The 27,572-nt window shown below is 46.1% G+C and overlaps 2 protein-coding genes across 11 annotated transcripts in view; both read right to left on the bottom strand.

Moving 5' to 3' along the window:
* Positions 1-8: 8 nt before the first annotated feature.
* LOC134034700 (cytochrome c oxidase subunit 4 isoform 1, mitochondrial) lies at positions 9-5,382 on the bottom strand. Its single transcript, XM_062479240.1, has 5 exons — positions 5,228-5,382; positions 4,271-4,364; positions 3,112-3,279; positions 2,684-2,815; positions 9-385 (listed from the first exon to the last, which is right to left on the bottom strand). The coding sequence occupies exons 2-5, from the start codon at positions 4,362-4,364 to the stop codon at positions 252-254; spliced, it is 528 nt and encodes a 175-aa protein (XP_062335224.1). The 5' UTR covers positions 5,228-5,382; the 3' UTR covers positions 9-251.
* A 786-nt stretch (positions 5,383-6,168) lies between these two features.
* The window catches only part of LOC134034697 (5'-AMP-activated protein kinase subunit gamma-2-like), a 23,804-nt gene continuing 2,400 nt past the window's right edge, over positions 6,169-27,572 (bottom strand). Inside the window, exons 2-17 of one of the 10 annotated variants that reach the window (XM_062479231.1) lie at positions 25,664-25,735; positions 23,484-23,778; positions 16,166-16,392; positions 15,076-15,127; positions 12,824-12,933; positions 12,464-12,545; positions 11,568-11,626; positions 11,134-11,179; positions 10,977-11,031; positions 10,086-10,212; positions 9,642-9,807; positions 9,515-9,552; positions 9,264-9,410; positions 8,878-8,971; positions 8,018-8,772; positions 6,169-7,957 (exon numbers count right to left, since the gene is read on the bottom strand). In XM_062479231.1, the coding sequence (XP_062335215.1) occupies positions 7,730-7,957; positions 8,018-8,772; positions 8,878-8,971; positions 9,264-9,410; positions 9,515-9,552; positions 9,642-9,807; positions 10,086-10,212; positions 10,977-11,031; positions 11,134-11,179; positions 11,568-11,626; positions 12,464-12,545; positions 12,824-12,933; positions 15,076-15,127; positions 16,166-16,392; positions 23,484-23,778; positions 25,664-25,735 (2,553 nt within the window). In that variant the 3' untranslated portion in view covers positions 6,169-7,729. Of the gene's footprint in view, positions 8,773-8,877; positions 8,972-9,263; positions 9,411-9,514; positions 9,553-9,641; positions 9,808-10,085; positions 10,213-10,976; positions 11,032-11,133; positions 11,180-11,567; positions 11,627-12,463; positions 12,546-12,823; positions 12,934-15,075; positions 15,128-15,378; positions 15,835-16,165; positions 16,393-20,307; positions 20,759-23,483; positions 23,779-25,663; positions 25,736-27,572 lie in introns of those variants that run through there. The other 9 variants (XM_062479230.1, XM_062479229.1, XM_062479228.1 and 6 more) reach the window with 9 other exon arrangements.

Genomic DNA, 27,572 nt, shown 5'->3' on the forward strand with positions numbered 1-27,572 from the left:
ACACATGCGAAAGATTATTATTTATTTTTTTCATTCGTCAAAGGTTCCAGAACTCAACATGCTCTAGTCAATGTCAAAAGATGTATTTCCTCTATTGATAAAATGAACACAAAAACACTTATCTTTTAATTGGCTTAAGGAATCAGTAAGGCTTATGTTTTGAGAACTGCAACTTCAGACTGTTGCTCGCGTCAAGACACGCACCGAGACAAGCATAAAAACACACACAAACACATGTATGTGTAATCTTTCTACTTCCACTGTTTCTTCTCGTAGTCCCAGTTGTAGGAGAAGCCATGGACGGGGTTCACCCTCATGTCTAACATCCTCTGAGTCTGCTTCTCCACCCACTCCTCAGACAGGGTGTGGGGCACGTCACCAAACACTGGGGGATGGATGAAGAGGAAGGGAGGGGTTGGGAGAAACGGGGGGGAGGGGGAACGAGGGGTGAAGAAAAGGGGTCAAAAGCGTAGGAAGATGTAGAGGGTTAGAGATGAACGGGGGTCAACAGAGAAATGGCTAGTTAGGAGGAAAGGACACTGCAAATATAAACAACAACGTTTATAACATTTATACAGGATTTAAAAAGTGGTTCCTTGTTGTGGGTCCTGGATGGTCAGCACACTAAGCACCAGAGTGTTGGAGACTGCATGAAGTGCCATCCAGAATCACACAGCTGTCACGCCATCGCCATGATGACCACACAGTCCTGAGGTCAGCATTATATTCAGAACGCTGCCAGGAGAAAAGTCATGCTCTTTGAGGAGGAAGTAGAGGTCCCTTCTTCTTCTCTGGTTTGGCTACTGAGTGATGTCACTCGATCGAGATACTGTAGGTCAACACCAGCCAGAGGCAAGTGTTCTAATAGCATGAGAGAACACACACCACTTTCAGTGGCATCACAATGGCTCCACTAAGCAGGCGGTATGACACACTGGGGCGTGAAGTCACTAGACAAAGATGGTGGGATAATGGCTTAGATGGCTGGTCCCATATACCAGAAGTCTGTTTCTACACAACAACCACACAAATACATGTATTGGAATGTATAGACAATACATACAGGAACATACACAGCCTGCTTCAGATGGGTGAAGAAGAGTCTGACTCACTTATGAAACAGCCGTGATTCTAGCAGGAAGACACTATTCCTTTGTTCCTACGAAAAATGTTCTTGAAAGGCACATAAATACTTCTCTTCCTCTCTTCTCTTTTCCTCTCTTACCCTCCCTTAGCCTTCTTCTCCTATCCCTCCCTCCTCTCCTATCTGCCCCCCTCCTCCTCTCCTCTCCTCCTGTGTCTATGACTGGCACTAGTTGTACAAACATCTCTGTCAGCCCCATCATAGCCCACCTCACAGCCAAGCTACAGAGAAGCAGAGGAGCTCCAGAACAGGCTGGAATACCAAGTAGGCCTCTCAGGCCTGGCCCTGGAGTGGAAATGTCTTGGGAACGCTGAAGGTTAAAGTCACCTGTATGAAAGAGATGAGTGGGGGGAGGTACCTCAAGTTTGAACCTGTATTTTCTTTGGGTGTGTGTGTGTGTGCAGAGAGAGGAATGGTTCAGAAATCCATCTCTCATCCTTGCCTTTTAACAAATCCCTCCTAGCACGTGTCAAATTACAGAGTAACAGGTAGGAACTGTTCTTCTCTGTTGCCTCATGAGCCAGAGGGACGCCCTTGAGCGGGGCGCAGCCTGCCTTTCAAGCACCAACTGGAGGTGGAAACAGAGGGGAATACCCTTGTCTCAATGGACAACCCCTTGCATCTGCTGCCTATGTATGTGTATGTTAATGTGTATGTGTGTGTGTGCCTTCCTGTCTTATCTTCTCACCTGCTTTTCTATATAGGAGTCTGTCTGCCTTCCTGTGTGTCAGTTTATCTGTCTGAACCTGCTGCGTCTGTCTCACTGAAGTGAATCTTTCATTCGTCTTCCTTTTCACTTCCTCTTTGTCTGTTCCCTCTCCTCTCTCCTGAGAGAGACTCCCACTTCCTGCCTCAGCACTTCTCTCTCTACTAGGAGTCTGGACCGTTTCCTGTGCAATCTACACACACACACTTTACCACAGACACCACACACACACGCACACACTGACGCTAGCCCAGGTGCTCATCAGTGTCAGTGCGAGGGATGTTGTGTTGGACGGGGCTGTCTAGAGGGAATCCTTTGTATAAGCCCAGGCTCAAACACAACCTTTTTTTTTCTCTCTTCCACCCTCCTTCCTTTTTTTTCTTTTTCTCTTCCCCTCTCTCTTTGGCCCATCTTCTCCATCCTCTCTCAGATTTCTTTCTTTCCCTTCCTCTATCTGTTCTCTCTTCTTCGTCTGCAAACACAGCACAATCTAATTACTGTCGGAGAGAGAGGAGACAGAGAAAAGGGAGAGCATTGTGCATTCCAGGCAGTGTTTGCTGCAGGTTAAAACTCTGACATCAGAACATCACAGCACTACAGCCTGCTGGCTCCCAGAGCTGTCTAACGTGTGTCATCTCTCTCTGTCTCTCTCTCTCCCGCTCTCTCTCTGTCTCTCCCATCCTCTCGCCATCTCTTTCTTTCTCTCTCTCGTTGTCTACCTCTCCCTCTCTCTGATTCCTATGTCTGATATTCCAGCCTATGTACAGTATGTCAGGGTGTAAGCCTGTGTGTGTGTGTGTCTGTGTGCGTGTGTGTGTGTGTGTTTGACTCACCATAGACTCTCTGCCACCAGACCAAAAGGCCTGAGAGTCCCAGGAAGATGAAAACCCCCCCCAGCACACTCTTCCATTCCCCAGTCCCCTGGCGCATCTCACGGTAGGTTAGCTCATGGCTCAGACGGTATACTGCGGGGCACACACACACATACACACACACACATACGGTTGTTTGATAGTTACCATAGTTGAGAATTGAATTCACATCAAGGCCCTTAGTGGGAGTACTCTGACATGATCACACACACACACTGTACTCTGACATGAATCACAAACACACACACAGACTGTACTCTGACATGAATCACAAACACACACACAGACTGTACTCTTACATGATCACACACACACACACACTGTACTCTGACATGATCACACACACACACACTGTACTCTGACATGATCACACACACACACATACTTACGTGCCAGTTTCTCTTCCTTAGTGAGCTTGGCCCAGGGCCCCTTCTCCTTCTCCTTCAGCTGCGTCTGCTGCTCATTCAGGTTCTGCACAAACGGAACGTCCGGGAGGGGCGTGTCCAGACGGTTGTTATACTGAGGCACGGTGCAGTCCAGGACGTCTGCCGTCACGTCTGATGACACATGCAGACACACACGCACACATCAGGTAAAACATACACCTATTCAATAATGGGTGGTTACAGTATTACGTTTTTTACTTTTTGCACAATAAATGAGCTGATGTTTGCACAGCAGTGTTACCCAAATCCCTGTCTCAGAGAACCCAATTTCCTAATGATAACTTATGTGGAAGACACACAATTACGGTACTCAGGGTGTAATGACCACATGCTGTTTGAATCCAAAGCACCTGTTCATGACAGGCCTGGGCTACTCTTTTTATTTTTAGGTTAGAACTCCCTCTACTGGTCAGACAAAGGTATTGTGTTCTCTGTCCACGCTCCGCTGCACGCCCTGCAGTGCACATTCCACACAAGCCAACGTTGTATTGCGGTCGGACGAAAGCCAGGAGCACGAGAGCTTTGTGATAGTCCTACTCTCTGCCCTAATATGACTAAAATCTCCAAGGCAACAAGTGGCAGTTCCCGATTTATTCATTATCAGGTCCAGGGGGCGTTGTTAGACATAAAACTCGGGGGCACATTTGTAATGTTTTCTTAGCCTAGCTCAATTCTGACTTGTGTGTCGAGTCCGACACCTGCACTTCTGTGTGCGTGCTGTAGTGGCTATTACGCAAGCTCAGAAGAGCGCGCTGAGATGGAATTCTGCATGCATCGGTTTTTGTTTTCGGTTAAACTGCTTTGATTTTACAAGCTTGATTGCGTTATTTTTTTTCCAGGACTATCAATCTAAATGAATGCACTGACTAATAAAGTACATTTTTTTAACTCAAACTTTAGATTTTACTGGGGCACAGCAGATTTATAGTGGGGCATGTGCCAAAATGCAGGTGTATAGACTAGGCTTTAATGCTGTAATGTATGTCGCTAGAAAGCCAGGAAGAAGAATAAGACGCATTGACTGTTTTGAAATGTGTGGGCACTGAATAACTGTTAAATCTTTTTTAGTGATAGTTTAGATGTAGCCTACTCTGTTTAGTACCTTTAGTGTGCGCGGCCCGCGCGCTGCTGCTGGGTGACAGGTTCCTCCAGAGGCCGTTCCTCAATCCGCGAACTAGACATCTGGATGTCAGCATCTGCGAGGCGACAAGGCGAAGCACATGACAAATGTTTACGCTGAGGACACACATCCACCCAATGTGAACAACACTATTTGGAATTTTATTTCGACAGCAGTCTTCAAATAACGTGAGAATTAATTTATTAGTTAGAAATATGTAGGCTACATTATAGTTCAAAAGTTTCCGCGTTATACGATAATATTTAGGCTTATTACCAAGTGGGAAGGCGTACGGTGGGCCAATTTGAACTAAGTGTGCCAATGCCTTCTATTAATGTAACCTCTCCAAAACACAGATGTTTCTGCTCGTGGTCAGAACGGTATCAAACGTCCTCAAAGAATGTGCGCGCTCTATCACGTAGACTGTACTGTGAACGCACAAAAGGAGTGGATTCATGTAGCCTGAGATCACGTGCAGAAAGTACTTTTGTGAATATTTCAGATGGTTAAAAGATCCCCAAAAGTTTGATTATACGCATCTCCAATAATTTGTAACTGCATGGACTTTGTTCTTTAACGATGTCAACCATTACTAGTATGACATTAAAAGGTCTTGCGGAATTATTATATAGTGTTTGTTAATGATTACAATATTTAATATCAAATCATTTCCTGAAAGATCTACGAAACTTGCATGTAATTTTTATATTCACAACACAGCTACAGTAAGCTATATAAGATGTTTATTTGTATAAATAAAGAGCCTATTGTTTACACGAAGCAAGCATCATATCTCAGCTGAGTAAAAACATTATAATGCTGATTTGGGTAAAGAAGAAACTTATTAATTTGCTTCAAAGGGTAAGAAAACCTAACCTTTCATAGCCACTTTTCGAAACATTTTCAAAAATAAATGAAAGAAATATAGAATGAGTTTACCTTAATTTCCTGGTTTATCTATTCTCAGTGTGAATTGCCTACGTGCTTTCAAAGATTCAGCTCATGGACCATTTATAATTGTGGTTGCTGAGGTCAAGTCAGGTGTCCCTGCTATCAGTAAGGACAGCCAATCAGTCGCTTTCAGGAACCACTCCCGGCATGACTTTAGTGGTATCCAGGCGCCGGTTGTCGTGTGACTCTTTGAACCGTACAAGGCGTGTCTACGTGAGGCCATGCACTCAACGACAAATACAATGTAGCACAGACAAAAAGGTCATTAGTGTAGGGTAGGCTACAACAAAGTGTATGGTGGAGGGGGGAGAACTATCAGGCAAACTAATTTTAGCGCGCAAAAATATGGCCGGATGGAAGTGAGGTCAGTGACGTGACGGTTTACAGTTGTTACAGTACTTTTTTCCAGAGATGAGAAGTGTTTCTGTACATTTTCTGGTATCAGTAGTCTTCTTGGCTTTCCTTCATATGCACTTCTCACACTTCTCACAACCATCTGGATGCAGGGATAAGCACCTACTTCACTATTTATTTGACAGCTTTTTACTTTCACTCCTTACATTTTTTACACAAGTATCTGTACTTCTTAGTTATTACATTTTCAGGCTCGTTACTTTAGTTGTAATCTGTATTTGGTGGCATGATCAATATTATTTATTGTCATTGTGTGCCTTTTTGGGAGATGTCTAAAATGTCTAAAAGATTCCTTGCGAATGCGCTGCGTGTCTATAGTGTATTTTTGTATTAATATGATGTGAGGTTCATTTACCAGTGTGACACTAAAACAGGTAGTAAAAAGTAAAAAAAAAGTGGGGAAAAAAAGGAAAAAGTGTAGTCAGCACTTCAACTTTTACCAGAGTCCATTTTCAGCAATAATTTTGGTTTGCCAATTGCCAAAAAGACAACAATTTATTAAGAGCTCAAAGCTATGTTTCCAGGAAACCATAAACGTGTCTCGTTCTCATTGCAGTTCCACCAAAGCACCACAACATAGCGCTAAACCCTCAAACATCCATACAACACATAATTTCCATTCTCATCTCACCTTATTGTAATGTTTTCTTTTTTTTTTTTACATGGTTTGTCTTTATTTACAGTTTGATTGCTTACAGAGAACAGATGCCTCTGCATGTCTCAGAAAGGCCTGGAAACAAATGGGTTTGGGTAATGTAAGAAAGAACAGTTAGTGTCTTCCTCCAGTCCACATTGTACATTTACAGTAAATCTGGCTGCATTATGACATACGGTGGGTTATCTCTTCTCCAATTCCACCATCTTCAAGATATCAGAACAAAAAACACAAATTTGTCAGTAAATAAATAAATACAACTTTAAATCTTTATCTTTACAGCATCATTTCAAGTTGATGAACATATCATGAAAATAATAGACTTTGATTCTTAAATAATCTTGATTTCAGCAAATAAATCTATGAGTGATGATTATAGCAGTAGGGAATATCATCCATAGCTGGACTATGGTTTTGGTTTGCTGTAACATTCACATTCAGATTAAATTACACTCTTTTCCTCTCTCACTCACACACTCACTCACTCTTCCTCCCTTTCTATATTCTCTCCCAAGACATGGTGATGGTGGGCCACAAGATGAATGAAAGGCACCAATGACGCACAAGCATGACATTAGAGAAGTAGTGCATTATGGGGGATTGGTCTTAAACAGGGTTCTCCCAACACACTCCCCTCTCTGCTTAGTTCCCTGAGAACCCTGTGCAAATAAAGATTGTGGATATTGTATTTCAGATGGTAGGAAACAACAGAACATGTTATAAATATTTTTAAAGTAGTATGTGAATCTGAAACAAGAGTTTCCTCTTGTTGATTCTAGAATATTCCTCAGGCAAGCTTGACAACATTTAAGCCTTTTGACTCCATTGTCATCAACAGAAACCCAAGCCCTAAAGTTAATCCGGACAGAGGACCACACACAGAGCCACAGACTTTTACATCACTACTGAAAACTGAAAAGGCTTTAAAAGAAGGTTGCACGGTTTCAATGATCCCCAGAGAGCAGAGAGCCCAGAGAAGACTGGGTGGGGTCTGGACATGGGTTGTGGTCCTCATTTAAATATCCTGTCTTTTTAGGCTTGGAATCAAGCAATCCCAACAACCACAAGGTAAAACCTGGTTTTGAATTAAAGGAGGGTTGATGACAGTGTACTCTATCCTAGGTGCTTCAGATAGGGGGGTAACGATGAGGGGGAGGGGGAAACCGAAGCTAAACCTGTTAGGTTCACTCACAAGTCCCACATAACCCCTCTTTCCAACCTGACAAAGTTCTATCAGCCACCTGTCTCTGAGAGCCCCACATTAACCCTGACCAATCATAACTCTCCAAGCCTGCCTTCTGGCCAATTCCACATCAGCCTGGGGGCTATGACCCACCCCCATCCTGTTCCTTTACTTCCTATCACGGCAGCGTAACTTCACGTCAATTCTGACCAATCACAGAGAGTCCCTGGTTCTGACATCACTCTGCCTCTAACACTGCCCCTGCCTCATTCTGCTCTGTGTTTGCCTCAGAGCTCTGTGCCTCAGCCTCACTCTCCAGCTGTAGATCAACATCAGACTCTGCTACTTCTGTCTGGACCTCTGACTCGTCTTGTAGGCCTGCCTCACTCTCTGTTTCTGCCTCGATCACCGCCTCTTTCTCTGTCTCTGCCTCTGTCTCGGCCTCTGTCTCGGCCTCTGTCTCGGCCTCTGTCTCTGTCCTTGCATCTGAATCAGATTCTCTCTCTGTTTCAACTCCTGTCTCAACTCTTACCTTAGCATCCGACTCACACTGAGCCTCAGTCTCTGCCACAACCTCTAACTCACTCTCTGGCCCAGCCTCTATATCAGCCTCTAGCTCATCCTCTGCCCCAGCCTCTATATCAGCCTCTAGCTCATCCTCTGCCTCTGTTTTGCTATCTGCATCAATATGTATGTTAGCTTCAGTCTCTTCTTCAGTTTCTGCCTCAGTCTTTGCCTCAGTCTCTGCCTTAGTCTCTGCCTCAGTCTCTGCCTCAGTCTCTGCCTCAGTCTCTTGTAGTTCTTCTGTGTCAGCCTCTACTTCCACGACAGCTTCTAATTCATCCACATCCTTCATAGCGTCAGTGTCAACCCCACCCCCTGTCTCAGCCCCAACCTCATCCACACCAATAGCCTCAGCCTCATCCCCAACCCCAGCCCCACCCTCAGCCCCAGCTTCAGCATCAACTCCACTCCCAGTCTCAGCCCCAGAAACCCTAGACTCAGCCTCAACCCCAGCCTCTTGTTCCACAGCAGTCTCTGTCTTTTCTTCAGTCAGTGCTTCTTCAGCAAACTGTGCATCAATCTCCGGTTCTGCTAAAGGTTCCACATGTGATTCTTCCACCGGTTCAGTTAAAGGTTCCGTAAGTGATTCTACGTCTGGTTCTGCAGGTGGTTCCCCCTCCAGTTCTCCGGTTGCCTCTGCGGGTTCTACATCTGTTTCCATCAGTGGCTCCACTATTTTCGGTCCCATTTCCGTATCTGACTCCTTCCTGCCAATACCTGGAGTAAAGAGAGATAAGGAAAATGGAGGGGTGGTTTGACAGAGAGCATATTTCATTTATTAGGAAGGTTTTGGTGTGATGTGTGTGTGTGTTGTATACATACCAGCAGGGGTCAGCACCAGTGCCTGTAAGATGTCAGACAGAGAGACGATCCCCACTATGCTGGCGTTGTCATCCACCACTACCAACCTGTGGACCTGGATGAGAAGGGGGGGGAGGATGAGAAGACAAAACAGATGATAGAAAACTAGTCTCTAAGCCTCTGTCAGTGTGTGTGTGTGTGTGTGTGTGTGTGTGTGTGTGTGTGTGTGTGTGTGTGTGTGTGTGTGTGTGTGTGTGTGTGTGTGTGTGTGTGTGTGTGAGTGTGCGTGTGTGTGAGTGTGTGTGTGTGTGTGTGAGTGTGTGTGTGTGTGTGTGTGTGAGTGTGTGTGGTGTGTGTAGGAGCACTTTGCTTTGTCTCCAGTAGTCGCTACTGTGTGTGAGTCTCACCTCAGCTTTCACTATCCTGTCTACGATGGTCTCCAGAGTCTCCATCCTGTTACACTTCATGACTCCCTCAAAGTACTGAGACCTGTGTCTGAGGGCCTGGGTCACCGTGATGTCCAGGTTGTTATAGGTCTTCTCAGCGGCCAGGTTCTACACACACAGGTTGGAGAACTACTTGAGAACCAGGGAGTGAGAAGACAGCCATGGTGAAGTACAATGATTATTTCATATTGATATGATAAGAGGGAACCTACTATGACATCAAATTTAGAGTAGATGTCCACAACCTTCCCTAAGGAGACAAAACACACAAGGTCAGAGAAAGACCATCCAAAACCCACACACCCATTCAGTCACACACACACACACACACAGTTGTACCTGATTCGTCAACTACAGGAAGGGCAGAGACCCTTCTCTCTACAAAGATGTTGAGGGCCTTGATGATGGGCGTGTCAGGGTGGATGAAGGCTATGTTACTGTACGTCCCAATATTCAGCTCCTCCAAAGTCTTCTTCATGAATGCTGGCTTGGGCATCTCACACACCTGACACACACACACGGAGACACACAGACAGAAGTCAATCCCACCATGTCCAGTAGATGGCAGCATACTTGTTAGTTTATATCCAGGTTTGAGCTTCCTGTTCAGTTCAAGGTAAGTGAAACTAGTGATCAACCAGATGGGTGGTCTGGGTTGGTGACACAAGAGCTGACCAATCAGATGAGTGGTCTGGGTTGGTGACACGAGAGCTGACCAATCAGATGGGTGGTCTGTGTTGGTGACACAAGAGCTGACCAATCAGATGTGGAGGGGAGACTCACAAAGAGCTGCAGGAACTTTAGGATCCTCTTGTGTGTGAGGATGTAGAGGGCGTTCCCACTAACGGGGTCGATGACAGGCAGACGGTGGATCTTGTTCTTGATCAGGGAGTATACCGCATCAAAGATACTGGAGAGAAAGAGGGGTGAGGGGAGGAGGATACAGAGGGGGAGACGTTGGAAACAGGATAGAGGGAGGGAGGGGGAGTAAAGAAGGTTAAAAGGAGGGAGGAAAAGAAAAAGGAAGAGAGGGAGAGGGGGGAGGAGAAAGGCCTCAAGTCAATAAATCGTTAGACGGTGCATCAAACACAAGACTAAGATGATTTGTAGATTGAAGACTACACACACGCACGCTCAAACACATGTATAAATGTGCATGAGGGAGCCACAAAAGAATATGAACAGTACAAACACACACATATGCTCATTTAATGTGAATTTATAGATGCGGTTACATGAATAGAATGATATAGTCCCACAAGGCAGAGATTTATAGAATGGAGATTTCCCCAGAGAAATCTCTCCAGCACTTTACCTTCATCTTTCAAATCACTCCTTGCTCTCTCCATCCCCCCTCCTCCTCCCTTCCATTTCTCAGAGTCTCCCTCAGTCTCTCTTTCTCTGTCTTTGTGATGGGGTTTATTTTACACACACACTGAATAATTCAGGTCCTTCTCTTGGAAAGCGCATAGACCTCTTTCTAAAATATTTCATCACACCCTCCCTCCCCTCTCCCTACAGCCCTCCATCACACCCTCCCTCTCCTCTCCCTACAGCCCTCCATCACACCCTCCCTCCCCTCTCCCTACAGCCCTCCATCACACCATCCCTCTCCTCCTCCTCCTCCTCCTCTGTCTCTCCCCCCCTTCCTCTCTGCAGGAGCCCCAACAGTACCTGGCATTTGGTGTGATGTTCACCAGAGGCTTGAAGGTCTCCTGAAGATACAGCTCTGTGGACACGACACACAACACACAAGTTCAACACAACACACACATGAACACATCACAGACATATGCTCTATACATCATAGAGAAAGCTGGGTCCAGCCCACCTCTCCATGTCTCAATTTTGTGTTCCTCCAGTTCGTAGATCTGAACCTGTAACACATTAGAACACACCCATGAACTCAGAGACACATACATTACCAAAGGGATGCACACAAACATCAACTATACACTGTGTGTTTAGAGGGATGATGAGAGAGAAAGAGAAAGAGACTGTGTGTGTGTGACCTACTAATTCTCCACTCTGCTGGGAACTGATGTTTGTAGGACATTCAGGCCAGACATACGTCCAAATCTATCTCTGTAGTTCTTGTAGCTACTTCCTACTTCCTCTACACTCATTAGGCAAGACTAGTAGGCAGCTTCTACATGTCGTTTCGTCTCATCCATGCTGACCTCAAAGCCAGCCTGGACAGTGATTGGTCGGCTGCAGTAGGTCACAGTGCCAGGGGTCAAAGGTCAAGGGAGAAAGGTCACCTACCATTGGAGACTTGTAGTACCTGGTCAGGATGTTGATGAAATCTGTGATGGTCAACATACCTGAGAAGAGGGAATGAAAGGGAATATGAGGATGAGGGGTGAAGAAAGGAGTGAGGAGGAAAAGAAAGAAAGTGAAAGAGATGGAGGACAGGAGAGGAGAGATGGGACAACACAGCTGGTTAATCAAAGTACAAAAACATTTTGCACAGAGGGCAGACTTGTACAGATTACCTCTCTGCCTCACAAAGAGAGAGAGAGATAGAGAGAGAGAGGTTAGAAGGGGGGAGGGATAGAGGGCAGACAGGAAGACAGCGTAATAAGAGAAGGATAGAGAAAGGACAGAGAGAGAACTGAACAATATGGAGGGAGGGAGGGAGGGAGGGAGGGAGGGAGGGAGGGAGGGAGGGAGGGAGGGAGGGAGGGAGGGAGATAAAGCCACTCAGAATGAAACATTGCTAAATATAGAGACTAGACTCTCACACAGACACACTCTCTCTTTATCTCTCTCACTCTCTAATACAAGAAAATAGAAACACACAATGACTCCAACTTTCTCTCACACATTACCTCTCTCTCTATTCCCCCTCCATCTCTCTCTCCACTTCTATTCCTGTCTCTGTCTCTCTCTCTCTCTCTATTCCCCCCTCATCCCTCTCCCTCTCCGTCTATGTCTCTCTCTCTATCTCTCTCTATCCCTCTGTCTCACTCTTTGACATCCATTCAGCCTGAGGTGGAGAGGGGTGACTCAAATGGATAAAAAAGCTGTATTCCCATTAATGTCCATCTGCTAGTCTGTGAGCACACATGCAGACAAACACACACATATACATAGTGTAGTACTGACAAACAAAAAGACAGTATAGATACACCACATTGTGACGAACACTTCCTCCTTACCCACAAAGCTTTGCTTTTTTGACTCCCATAATGGGGCCGCTCGCACCCCATTGGCCACGAGGGCGAAAAACGCCTTCTTCACCTGCAACACAGAAACACCCATCTTCCTCATCATCATCATCCATACCATGACAAGGAACGGAATAGAATATCATGCAGTGAGTCCAGCCAGTCAGACGTAGTTACACATTAATGAGGACATCAGTATGGGTGCAGAGAAGACCTAATCTCCCACACATGAATCCTTCTTTTTGATCATTCTGAGACAGTCCCTGGGTGAAGGCGGTGGGCAGGATGGATGGAGAGAGAGAGGGATAGAAAAGATGGAGGTTCGGAGGGGTGGAAAGGTGGAGGTCCTACCTGTAGGGTGGTGTCAAACACCACCAATTTGGAGCTGGTGGGAACGATGTCATAGCATTTGTGCGACTTCATGAAGCGCATGTAGATATCCCTCTCGGATTTCTCAACAGCTGGGGGGAGACACACACACACACACACACACACACAAAGATAAAGCACACACACGGAGCTTGTTGCCATGGCAATTACCTGACCCTGCTGATGGTGGTGTCTGCAGACCAGCTGAGTCAGTTCCGTACAGGTTACTGAGCTGTCGACGCAACAGAACGTTGGGCTGCGGGGACTCAAGCTCCCCCTCCTTTATAACACCTTCTCCTCCCTCCTCGTCCAGAGAGCTGGCACTCACATCCCATAATAGTGCTGCCTCGCCACCTGGGTAACCAGACCTAATGATACACTCAGTCTTTCCTCTCTCTGCTTCTCCATACCTCATCTCCAGCCCCACACACACACACCCTATCTGTCTTCTCTGCTGCTCACCTCCAGGCACACACAGAGACAATGTGTCGGGCAACCTGTCTGCTGGCTCTTCCTCTCAGCTCCTACATGGTCTCCATCTGGGGCCTAGTACACACACATGACCCGACTGGACTGGAGGACAGGAGGACTGGGGGACTGGAGGACAGGAGGACTGGGGGACTGGAGGACAGGAGGACTGGGAGACTGGGGGACTGGAGGACTGGGAGACTGGAGGACTGGGAGACTGGGAGACTGCAGGACTGTATGACTGGGAGACTGCAGGACTGTATGACTGGGAGACTGGAGGACTGGAGGACTGTATGACTGGGGGACTGGGGGACTGGAAGACTGGAAGACTGGAGGACTGGAGGACTGTATGACTGGGAAACTGGGGGACTGGAGGACTGGGGGACTGGGGGACTGGAGGACTGGGGGACTGGAGGACTGGAGGACTGGAGGACTGCCTGACATATACAATCAAGGAGAGGACATCATGACACTAAAGCCCAAAAGTCCTCTATTTCTTTCTCTCTTTCTTACAAATGTATTTGTATGACCCAATTTTTTCCAGTTAAACAGCTCAGGGTGTGTAAGCACGAGGATTTACCTCAGCACTGTTGCCCTGCTCTGCTCTGGACGGCAGCCACCTTGGCAAATTACTGGACTGAGTTACAGTAGAATGGATCTATTGTTCAGAAAAAAGCCTGGTATGTGTGTGTACTGTGAAGAACTATTCCCATTGACCCATTGCAGAAGGCTATTTGGAATAACCGCTTGCGCTAACTGTTAAAAGCCTTTAACCTTTCACTTGCAAATAAACCAGCAGGCTAAAATGCCTTTAACTTCAGATGAGGAACAAAAACCATCGTTGTTCTGTCACCAGATGTTTAATGCCATTTATCCTGTCCATGTTAACGATAAAACAGCCACTATCTGAGAGGAAACAGATGCTATGCAATGTAATGTCATTAAACAAACCTGGAATGAAAAACCAATGATATTTTAGTCTGTGTAGCTAAGCTTTGAGCCAATGCAGTGTGTCTGATTCGGTGCCTCACTGTAAAAGACCCAATGTTCAATCCCCGGTCAGCTCCACTGGGACTGTGTGACCTAGAATGGTCTACCAGGAAGGAGAGGGGGTAGATAGGGGGGTGGAAGAGGTGGCCGGGATAACGCTGCATCCATGTTTATGGACCACAGTCTCCAGGACCCTTAAACCACTAGGTCTAATGTTAGTCACTAAGGTTGACTAGTCGTCCCAGGACAGACCCTCAATAACCTATGAACTCACTCCGCTTCTAGTCTCCTTTCATTACAGATTAGTGCACTAGCAGCGTCACCCACCCCCAGTACTACTTATTTGGCTGCCCGCCAAAGCGACACTGAAAGCAGGTTTCTTCTCTGAACAACAGGTTCGTCGATGACACAATGAAAGTACACAAAGATGGAGGGGCGGAATTCCCCTAATACACAGACAGTGACGCTCCGTTTTCCCCGACACACTGAGATGGTCCTGATGTTGCGGAGTCTGACACATCGGTATAAGCTAGCTCGCGAACTTAAACTGCAACGGATGTCCACACACAACTGATCAAACTAAAATACTGTACATAAAATGCATTCCGTCTATACATTTGACTGCAGAAAGACAACTAGCTCTATTTTTCTGCGCAGAAATTAAGCTCAAGTTGAGAATGGTTGACACGACTTGAAGCAAATGTGATGATGACTCTCGCAGAGCTCTAACTACATCATCGGATTTCTAGAAATGTTTGCAAGAAGCTCCATCTTACCTGCATCGTCAGGGTCCAATTTCTCCAGCATGCCTTCAGCAACAGCGTAAACCTGTAGACAGGACACACACGAGTCACAACGGCTGCTAGTAGTGTACCCGGGCACTCGTGTCCCCTCTACCTCCTCACTCCGTATCCGTGAGCTAATGTCTGAATATGAGCGAACCGGCAGCGCAGGAATCCAGCGGTAGTCGGTTTTCGGTGATAGAGTAGAAAATCCTGGTCTACTTGTCTTATTTACACTCGTTAATACGGAATAATTTTGAGGCCACGTTGAATCCGTTTAGCTTGCAGGCTCATTACCTCGGTTACTATCGACAGTCGCTCCTGTCTCCTCTAGCGATGCCAACAACGTGAAAACTCCCTCAATCCGTGACTGGCGAAAGTGATTTATTTTTAACATGGATGCATGCCGCTTCGTTTGAAAATGATGTGGCACAGATTTCTCAAAACTAAACTCGTTTTTATCATTAGCCTACATCCCTGATACATTCCCCTGGAAACGTAGCTTACACAGTAGGCTACCTACAGTGACAAACTAAAAGCAAGTAAGCTTGATCGCCTAGAATTCCCCTATAAAGAGCCAATGGTACATTCCACTTTGCTGCAGTCCAAGTGAGCGGTAGGCGTGTTAAACAACGCTTTGATCAGTGGTGAAAACAACAGCATTTAACAGATAGTTAAAAACAGGAACGGTGTAAGCAGCCCCGCTCTAACCCTTTGGAGAAATTTAGTTAAACTAGTAGTAGTTCAAAGCGCTCCGTAAGCTCAACTCGGTCTATCCGTGTAGCCATAGATAGGACACATCCAATTACGTGTTATATCAGGGGAGATAGGCAGCCATCCAGGAACATCCCGTGAAAGGCGTGGGCAACAGTTGTAGCCTGTTAGGTGCACCGAGAACTTTAAGGATTACTGAGTAGGGAGTGATGTGTGAGAGAGCAGGTGGAAAGGAGAAGGAGGGTGGGGGGTGTCCAAGATTACAAGTAAAGTAGCATTGGATGTGGATGGGGTATGGAGACTCTGGATGTGGAGGGATACATGAGGGATGCAGTGAGGGAAAGGAAATGGGGATATGTAAAATACGTACCATTCGCGAGGTAGCGATGGTGGTGTAAGGTGTGTGGGGAGGCCTGGAGGAGGATGTGTGCGGGCTGTAACGCTGGCCTGTGTCTGGGGGAGAGGAGTAGGAACGCAGGCGGGTCTCCAGCCTCTCTGGCTCACTTCGATACAACTCCAGAGGGAACGCGGGGGCAGGCTGGGAGGCCGGATGGGGGGGCAGGGAGGGCGTCGAGGGGGGTGATGACACACTGGAGGCTAGGGGGAGAGATGGTGTAAGAAAAGACAGAGAGAGGGGGAGAGAGAGGAATAGGGTTACATGATTCTCAATGAACAAGACTTGAGATTAGCGTTCTGGACATGTGGACAGCAGTAGCTGTCAATCACCCGTTGACTTTTGGTCATGTGTTGTTGTGTTTCTACAGAGGGACGACGCTTGGTAACTAGCTAACAGTGTCTTTGACCAGCATCCTGCCCGTTACAGTTACACTGCACTCTCTGGTTGACTGTACACAGACAGAGAAGGACTGAGTTTCTCTGGCTACCTGATATGGTGAATGTAACATAGCACCCTGTACACACACATGTATGTACTTACACACACACACACACTCTTTAGGAGGAGTGATCTATGAGCACTTGTCAATTGCAGTAAACGGTAGCTGGCTGATTACTCTGGTTCTGCTGGTTCAGCATAACAGTAATGTACAGAGGAATTCACTATCAAATGCATTCTAACTGCAGGTTCATGATATCCTGCATGAGCTCATTTGAGAGGCATCACACGCATGTGTGTGTGTTTGTGTATCGTTTATCCCTCCTTTCGGCCCCGTAAAGACACAAGGATCATTAACGTCAGAGCTACTGAATCATCAGCTTATTGCTGAAAGATGACACACACACATAAACTCTCGCACACATACAAACCCACACACACACACGCACATACACTCTCGCACACATACAAACCCACACACATACACTCAAACACTCTCGCACACACACAAACCCACACACATACACTCATACACTCTCACACAAATACAAACCCACACACATACACTCATACACTCTCACACACATACAAACCCACACACACATACACTCATACACTCACAATTGTTCCCTTTTTTCCCTCGTCTCTCTCTTTCGCTGTCATCCCTGATTTAGCATACCTCCGAGCAGTGTGTCTGGGTTGGTCAGGCTACAGATGGTGAGCAGAGTGTGTGTGTGTGTGTGTGTGTGTGTGTGTGTGTGTGTGTGTGTGTGTGTGTGTGTGTGTGTGTGTGTGTGTGTGTGACAGAGAGAGAGAGGCTGGGTCTTTGAGGGAACTCAGTGTTTCCAAACCCAGACAAAACAGTGTACCAGTCCATCTGAATTAAACATGGCTTTAATACCATCCACTAGCCATTAAGCCTCACTTCCAAAGCAGAAAGAGAGAGAGAAGAGGAAAAGAGTGAGCGAGCATATGGAAGAGTGAGAACATAGAGAGGCACTGAGATGTGATTATGGTGATCATCTCAGTTGCATGACCTGGACTAGCTAGTCGATCTCAGCACTGGAGCTGACATGAGCAGACACACACACATACAGTACACATACATTACCCTACCTCAATCCAGATCTTTCAGTGTTTATAGTTCTAACCCCCCTCCATGGCTCCCATTAACAGTTAGTCCTCTTCCCTCCTCCTCCAGATGGACCTGATTGGCCAGACTGCTCCGTAGCATCAAGCAGCTGATCAAATAAACCAATCTGATTGGCTGACAACAGCTCCATCAGCACAGGCACCAACTGGACACTGTTGCACAACCTCTCTGGAATCCCAGGGTTACATTCTAACCCTGATCTCAGTCTAATACAACATTTACTTATAGCAAGCTAGCATTTAGTCATTTAGCAGACGCTCTTATCCAGAGCGACTTACAGTAGCACGCTATTACTCCCCATTCTGTTCCATACTCTATTCTGTTCTATTCTATTCTCATATATTGTTCTATGCTTTATAATACTACGACATATTACACTATACAATACTATGTCATAACTAAATATACCAATACTAGGTATTTGGTGGGGTCATCTCAGGTTGACAGAGCTGGTGATGATAACTAGATAGGCAGGCAGGCAGACAGCCCGCTGGCTCTGAGTGTTCCACTGAGTCACACACTCAACATGGGGCATCAGACCCCAGACTGAGAGAGACAACTACCATGGCAACAGACCAGGCAGTGAGACGGAGAGAGAGTGGAAAAGAGAAGAGACAGAGGGGGCGAGGCAGGGAGGGATTGTAAAGAAAGAGAGTGGGAAAGTGTTGAGTGTGTATGTATGTATGTCTGGGGATATTTGTGTGTTGTGTGTTCTTGGAAATTGCCACCTGTGTCTGGGTTGAGTGACACGTCAAGGGGAGAGCAATCAACAGCCTGTCCCAGCATGCATAGCAAAGCAAGAAAGTAGCCAGTGTCTATAAAAACTGTTGTGAATATAACACTTCTCTTGACACTTGTCACAGTCACACACATAGACACAAACGCAAATATGCTCTCACACACACACACACACACACACACAAAAGTGAATTGCCAGTGCCCCCTGCAGTCTACTATGTGAAGCAGATAAACTTCTTGTTGAAAGGCAAGATAACATTCTTTTGCAGCACATAACATTTGCTGAGAATACTGTGAAGAAGAAAAAACTCTGTTTCACGTAGATTCCACAGCTGTTTCCATTTGTGATTATAGAGCTTTATAAAAAACTAAGCCCTACTCTTTTACTACCCCTCCCTTTAGTATTTTCTCTCTAACTCCCCCCTCTCTCTCTCTCTCTTTCCTTCTTTCTCCCTTCCTCTCTCAGCCCCTCTCAGATGATTTCATAGGCCTTCGGCCAGCATCATGATAACAGCAGCACCCGTTATAGACCTCAATGTAGAGCAACAATAGTCAGGTGTGCTCTAGCCTAACAATAGTAGTCAGTGGTGGTTGTGAGATTACAGCCCTGGCGACCCAGCCGGTGTAATGTGGGGTCACGACTCAACCTGTTTCTGCCCGGTAACAGACAGGTTATGTAAGATACACTGTGTGAATGTCAGTATTGCCAGGGGGCCACAACAGCTTTCACCTCAGCCTCTGATTTTCTATCCTCTCCTTTCCTTTCTTCTCCTTTCATTTCCTTTTTTGCATCTCCTCCCCCTCTTCCTTCTGTCAGTATGCAGGCTGTTGCAACATGCGTGTGTTGACTGATACCGTGACTCAGCGGGGTCTGGGTGAAGGGAGGAGGGAGGGAAGGATGGAGGGAAGGAGGGAGGGGAGTAGGAAGAAAGAGGAGAGGAGTGGTGAAAAGAAGAAGTGCAGGAAACTAGAGGGGAAGGTGGAGGAGGGAGGTGAGTATGGGACCCAGGGAGGATGGACTGATATGGGGGAGGGACAGAATGGAGGAGGAAAAGAGGTAACCACCTTTTATCAGGTCTCTCCCCCCGAGTAAAGAAAGGCAGAAAGGTGGATAAGGTGGCCACAACCTCAGTTTTTGAGGACAGCAGAGTTGTTGCTACAACATCCCTCTCTGCATCGGTCCTTGATCTCTGAGACCAAACAGTGTGAGTAACAACTGAAGACAACCCTCAGCAGGTGCTTGTAGGACACACAAGATGGAGGCATGTGGTGTTCTGTGTGTTTGTTTGTCTGTGTTTGTGTGTCTCTGAGTTTGAATCCATAGAACTGTGAAGTATCCAGTTTTTATGGGTCACTCTATGTCTTCACTTCCACTCGGTCATGTCAGCCTAAATAATTAAACGTGTCTCCTTGGCAGCCACACACACACACTCCTCCGGAATTACAAAAACAACACCTCTACACACTTCCCCGATAACCTCTTTACATGACATACTTTACTCACGCTACACACAGAGACAAAAAAACACATTTCTATCACGGACACCCAACATTCTGATAATGTTCCTTAGAAAACACTCTTACTCCAACTGACTATCTATTGATACCGTTTATCTTCAATCCACATTGCTTTTCTCTAAATCTCAGCCTTCGTGTGATTTCCAAAGCGGGACGCCAAGTACAGCAGGAGTTCTATGACATCACTGTACAAATAACTCTAACACATCAACATCATCCAGCTCTACATCTCAACAGTTGATCTGACTAATGCTGACGGTCTGCTTACTGTATCCCAGAGGCCCATGGGGCTCGGACTGCCTCCTTCCTGTCCGTCTCTCCTGCTCCTTCCTCTTCCTGTTCATCTTCAGGCTGCCGAAGCGTTTCATTGGTCGGAGCGGGCGGATGGCTTAAAGCAACGGTTAAAAAGAGTAACAACCAGACATACTGGAGGCTGAGGCTGGGGTTGAAGCTGAGGCTGGGGCTGAGGCTGGGTTGGTGGGAATGTAACCAGACACTAGTAAATAGATTAGATAGTCTGTCATACAGCAGATAACAGACCACATTCCAAATCTCTCTTTCCCTTTACCCCTGTGTGTATCTTTCTCTCTTCCAGAAAAGTAGAATGAGGAACTGCAACCTTCTTTTTCCCTCTTTTCTCCTTCTTCGTCTTTTCTTTTCTCCGTCTCTGTTCCTCCTTCTCTAAGCCTCCAGGACTGGTCCCAACAACACTGGTCAAGCAGACAGTCAGAGGGAATACAGTAGAGAGAGACCTCCTGTAGTTGTGACGAAGCTAGAATAAAAATGAGTTCACCTCTATGTGTGGTTCTCTGCTCTCCCTCTGCCTGTCATTTGCTCCTCCCTTTCCTTCTCCCACCCACTCTCTCTGTCTCTCTCTCTCTCCCTCTCACCCTTTCTCCCTCCCTCTGTAGCTACTGTAACTTTTAATTCCTTCATCTCGGCAGTTCTGTGATGCACTGCTGGCAGTCCTGCTGGCATTGTTCCTGTGGTGTGTGCGTGCGTGTGTGTGTGTGTGGTTGTGTGTCCTTTTTCTCTTCCTCTTCTGTCTGATGAGAACTGATCTCTGGCAAGGAAAAGGCACATGAGATAGATGGAGGGCGGAAAGAAGAGAAGAAGTGGGAGGGATGGATAAATGAACAGATAAAAGGAGGGAGGGAGGGTAGAAAAAAGGTGTACAGGGTGAAGAAGGGGGCGAGGGCGGAGAGAGAGAGAGAGAGAGAGAGAGAGAGAGAGAGAGAGAGAGAGAGAGAGAGAGAGAGAGAGAGAGAGAGAGAGGGAGGGTGTGAACAGATTGCTTTGCTACTTTGTTCCAGTGAACTTGGCAGGAGTCTAGGGGCCACAGGGGTGTGTGCATAAGTGTATTTGTGTGTGTGTGTGTGTGTGTGTGTGTTAGTCTTTGTGTGTTTGTGCTTAAGTAGTCTAGACACATTAAACTTAATAAACTCTCAGACCAGTCTCAGGAGACTGAGACGTAGTGCATTAGGAACCTGACCAGTACCCCTGTAGCTCCTATAAGCTCTGTAAGCTGCTCATACAGGCAAAGGCAAAAACAAACAGGCCAAAACTACCATTCTGTTTTCCTTGGCTGTCTGCCATTGGTGTTGACTGGTTCAGTTTATTTCTATCTGTCTGCCTCCCATCTAGTAAAGCTACCACATACACATATACAGGCACATGTGCAGACACACACAGATATGGACACACAAACACGCGCACACACATCCACTCGTTCCCACCCCACTGTTGTCCTCTAGTGACCTTGACTAGTTAGAGTCTCTACAGACCTGACCGTTATGAATCCCTGTTGGCCCTCTATGAATAAAACCTCTTAACCATGAAGGAATTCTCTCCTTGTTTGTGTGTCTGTGTGTGTGTCAGCTTGACTAAGCCATGCTTAAGGCCTTTCCTTATCTCCTACAGCAGTGCAGAAATACTCTCTCACAAACACACACACTCACACACACACTCACACACACACTCATGTTCCTGCCTATCGTCTCATATTCTTATGTGTAAGTGATTTGAAGTGTTTATCTGTGTTTACTTTTCCTTTCACATAAAGGAGCCTCGAGCAGAGTGAGGTCAGGTGGACAAATTAAACCCTGAATGTTCATCACCTGCTGTGTGAGTGTCCTCACCAGATCTGACTCTTTCTTTCTCTCTCTCTCTCTCTCTCTCTCTCTCTCTCTCTCTCTCTCTCTCTCTCTCTCTCTCTCTCTCTCTCTCTCTCTCTCTCTCTGTCTCTCTGTCTCTCTGTCTCTCTGTCTCTCTCTCTCTCTCTCTCTCTCTCTCTCTCTCTCTCTGTCTCTCTCTCTCTCTCTCTCTCTCTCTCTCTCTCTCTCTCTCTCTTACTCTCTTTCTCTCTGGATGTCTCTCTCTCTCTCTTATTCTCTCTATCTCTTTCTCTCTCTCTCTGTATGTCTCTCTCTGTCTGTCTCTGTCTCTCTTTTACTCTCTCTCTATCTCTGTCTGTCTCTATCTTTCCAGCTCTTCTCTTACATCACAAGATCAGTTACATAACGGTCCATTCCAGTTTACAGTGGTCCATTGTTGGGTGTAATACTTTCAATGGCCACTAGATGGCTCTCGGTAACCAGCATCCAGGCTTCACGAACAGCAATGTAGGGGACCTATAGTAGAACTCACGGTTCTCCACCATACTGGTTTGGTCATAAACATTGACATCAGAAATGAGCTTCTTCTTGTTTTTGACCTCTACTGAACAATACCATAATAATAACAGGAGCAGCATAGTGGTGGCATCATAGCTAACTAGCCTAACAGTGCTGGTTATGTAATGATGACAGTTGGAGGTGGTCCAGCAGACTGACTGGTACTGAACATCATCTGGTCTCACAACTGAGGCCGCCTGACCTCTCTACTAGCTGAGGCCCGGTGGAAGAACACACACACAAACACACATACACAGACACACACATTGAGGGCAGTACTACTGTGTCATTACTGCAGTTGGTCTACCATCAAAACAAAATTCCAGACATTTCAGGGCTCTAATCAGAACCCCACTTTAGTGTGTGTGAGTGTGTGTTTGTTTTAGTTATATAAGCTTGAGTGACGCCACACTGTATTGTGTATGTGTTATCCTGGTGTGCTACATCAGCATTCAACCGCCCACACTACTGCCTACACACATGCATGCACATACACACACACGCTCACACTCACACACTTACATTAAATATCAACCACAGGCCAGTATAATTATTTTTTGAAAGGTGTTGAGAGGAGCTGCTCGTCATTAGGTTTAGGGTTTTAGAGACCTGGTGTGTGTGTGTGAGTGAGTGTGTGTGTGTGTGTGTGAGTGTGTGTGTGTGAGTGTGTGTGTGTGTGAGTGTGTGTGTGTGTGTGTGTGTGTGTGTGTGTGTGTGTGTGAGTGAGTCTGTGTGTGTGTGTGTGTGTGTGTGTGAGGGTGCAGCCTCTTACCCTTCCTGGCACGGGAGAACAGCTTGATGCTGACAGGAGAGGTGGAGGTAGAAGAAGAGGCGGAGTCACGTGACGCCGAGCGGAAGATTCCGGAGAAGCTCAACCTACGGGGGGACTTGGGAGGGGAGTCCTGGTGGCAGGCGGACGAGGAGGGAGGGTAGGGGAAGATGGTCTTGGGGGAGCCAGGGCTGTTCTTGGTCCTGGCCGGGGCTGATTTGGGGCTGGAGGGCCGGCTGAACGGCCCCCGTGTGAAGAAGCCCTTGGTGGGGCTGGCAGAGTGGCAGTTCCCCTCACCCTGTAGGGAGCACCAAGATATAGAAGAAACTAGAATACATTAGACTGGAATAGAATAGAATAGTCTTATGTCTAAAATGCTTGCTGCTGTCTGTGAGTCGACTCACTCCATTTACAAACCAAATCAGTTACATAATAACGATGATGATGACTATGATGGTGCTGCATCCCAGATCTGTCTGGTCAGTGTGTGGAGAGAGGAAGAGAGACTCAGCCTCATAGGAATATGCATGTACATATGGAAACTCACACAGACAGGAGCCTCTCCTTCTCTCTCAGTCTCTCTCGTTGCTCTTCTCTATTTCTGTTTCTCCCTTTCTTTCTCTATTCTCTCCCTCTCTCTCCCTCTCTCTCCGTTCTCTCTCCTCTCTCTGTCGCTCCATGCCACCAACAGACAGTTTGTCATGGCAGCAGCCATCTGTAGCGGAGTTCGCACAGTGAGCCTAGTCAGTGTACGAGCCTATTAACCCTTGTGTTATCTTCGGGTCGTTCTGACCCATCAGTCATTGTGACCCACCGTCGTATTGCGACAAATTTACCTCATACAAAAACAAAGTGAAGCATTTTCTTTTAACCGTCGGGCTGTCTCAGACCCCCTACATTGCAATGGTTAAAAGAATTTTTTTTTAATTTGTTTTTGTATTGGGTAAAATTGGGTAAACACAACGATGGTTCGTTATGAACCTTTGGGTCATGTGACCCGAAGGCAGCACAAGGGTTAAACCGCTCAGCGACTAAACAGTACTCGACAAGGGCAGTAATCATAAAACTTGTAACGTTACGTCACTAGTTGTTCTGCATCACATGCTGACACCATGTCCATATCTGTGTCTGTGAAGAGCTCAGTGTGCAGCAATGCCCTGGTCAGTGCTGCAGGTAGTAATCAACAGATTAGCTACATGCTGACACGGTATGTTTACATGGCACTGTATGTTGGCTCAGTGCCAGAGACACAGGCATTTCCCATAGCAAAGGGACACAAATGCACACTCTCTCTTTCTCTCAGACACACACACACAGAGACACGGTGTTTAACTGTTTACTGTAAACTTCCCAGAACATAATAGAATACAGCCACCGTAGTAAAAACAATAATTTCTCCACTAGATATTCATTTTAAGCCGACCTCAAGAACGAGGAAACAGTGGTGATGGAATTAGGGAACTAAGAAAAAAACGTTCGTTCTTTGCAACCCAACACAAGCAGATAACAATACATTTACCATATCTAGCTTTCTAACAGTACACCATTCAGCTGATGGACTGTGGAGCCTGTAGTTCTCAGTGATCAACTCTGATAACAGAAAGGGAAAAGGAGGAGACCTTCATACTTCAAGGTTGAAGATACAGGGAGAGGACAAATAAGAATAATAAAAAATAGAGAGAGCGAGAGAGATTACTGTAAAGCTGCAAGAATATACCATCATACCCTAGCACTGCTAACGGTGAAAGAAGAGGGTAATCATCCGATTGAGAGCAATAATCAAACCAAACATGGTAACAATGCCAATGTTTACATAATCACCAGAGGGATAGCTCATTCCCTGGCATTAAGGTGACAGTACGGACCAATACAGAGATCCAGTGCACAATGATGACACAGTATGGTGTTGGAAGCAGACACTGCAGACAGGAAGGTGAAGACAGATTTACCAGGAAGTCTTACTTAAGACTAAGACTTGCATGGTCAGGCTAGCATGGTGAGTTACTTATGACACAGTTAAGAGTATTGGTTCCCTATGAGACAGTATGGGGTATCCCCAGGAAGCTAAATGTGACATGAAGAACAATTACATGAGATGCAATGAGAGGTAAGATCCATCTGGCACAAATAAGTTGAATTTGTAATGTTTTAAATTACTATTTTGGTGTAGAAAGTTACCGTACCTTGTGTGAGCTGTCCTTGTCCACATGGTCTGCCTCCCCTTCAAGGAAGGGCATGGCAAAAGAACTGAGGTCCTGAGATGGAGAGAAAGAGAGAGAGAGAGAGAAAGAGAGAGGGTGGGTGGAAGGAGGGAGAGAGAGGGAAGGAGAGAAAGAATAAAGTGATTACTACACATCATTTGTAACAGGAGTGACAGACAGCGAGGTGGGAGGGTCGGGGTCCCGACGAAGGCTCCCAGAACTAGACCCCTGGAGTACACCAACAGCAACACAACCTCACAGACACTGGTGTATAGCTGAAATATAGCTACAGCATACTGTCAGTACTGTTATAGAGAAATAACACCTACACCATTTACAGCTCCTTGAAAACAGCTTAATTTTTTATATATTTATAAATACATATACAACATTTATATTTAGAATTTTTCTCTGAACACACTTTGGTGTTGGTGTTTGAGTAGCATACGCTTTAGTATGTATTTAACACTCGGAATGCAACTGAACTTTTCTTCACAATAGATTCAGTTCACAGTGATACAGTTAATCCCTTAACACACACAACACACAAAAGTATCTGTGAAGAGGGTTGGTTTTAGAGTCATTAAACACAATGTTGAAAGGCAGACTTACACACAAAAGCCCTTTGCCCCGTTCTTCCTCCATGTGGAGACTGAGAATGGAAGGATTTTATAAAGGACCACAGACCCAGAGAGAGATAGTTAGAAGGATAGAGAGTGAGAGTTGGCACAAGTCCAGAGCCAGTTATAGAGGAGTGGTGGGGCTCATTTGCATGCTGAAACCTTCTAAACATGACTCAGCATGAGGCTAACATCACACTTACATTTAGTCATTTAGCAGACTTATCCAGAGCGACTTACAGGACATTCCCCCAAGGCAAGTAGGGTGAAGTGCCTTCCCCAAGGACACAACATCACGGCTGGGAATCGAACCGGCAACCTTCTGATTAATAGCCCGATTCCCTAACCGAGAAATATTCTCACACACATTCCAATACCAACCCCCCCCCCCCCCCCCCCACACACACATACACACATACACATCTACAAGAGTAGAGCCAGCAGAGTACATGAACATTCAGCCTACATCTCCTCAGATCCAGATCAACTGGCACAAATCCTTGTTGCTACTGACAACTGACTGAAGGACTCAAGTCTCCCCCAACCATGTGCAGAAATGAAGGCCAAATCCTCAGTGATACACACACTATAAACACTCCCATCCAATCACATCTGTGGACAGCCACAAAGACGTAAATGGCCTCGTATATCACAGGGAAGTAGATTGAGTGTCCCAACACGGCCATACGGGTGACCTTGGGCTGGCAGTCACACTGTGTATGTGTCCTGCTGGCCCTTATCTCCGATCTAGAGACAGGGACGTCTCAGTCATTAAAAAGAATGTCCTTCCTGCTCTCCTCCACTTCTACTGCATTATACATAAGACAGACTACGTGAGAGAATTTAGGAAGGTGATAAGAAGACAAGGACCCAAGCAGAGAAGGACAGGAAGCCTCTTGACTCATTATTGGACACTGTTGTCTCCTTCCAACCTTGATGCTGGAGCCAGAGACTGGCTGCTTCCTACAGAGTGTCAAAAACAAACACTCCTAGGTCACCAGACGAAACAGTCAATGTTTCTAGTGAAGGACACATGAGGTTGCAAGTAAAGTTTACACAAGTTTGACAAAATGGGCTTGGACTATCGTGATGATTAAAGTGCACTATGTTGAATTCAAACAGTACAGTGTGAACATGGAGTTTTGACACAAATCCATGTGCTAAAACAGACAAAAGCAACAACAATAATATAGTGTTTCTCTTACACTAACAATGTGAGTGGTGGTCTGGCAGAACTGGTGTGTGTGTCAGTTTGAATGGGAGAAAGAGAG

Source organism: Osmerus eperlanus, chromosome 15, assembly GCF_963692335.1.
Source record: "Osmerus eperlanus chromosome 15, fOsmEpe2.1, whole genome shotgun sequence".
NCBI lineage: Eukaryota > Metazoa > Chordata > Actinopteri > Osmeriformes > Osmeridae > Osmerus > Osmerus eperlanus.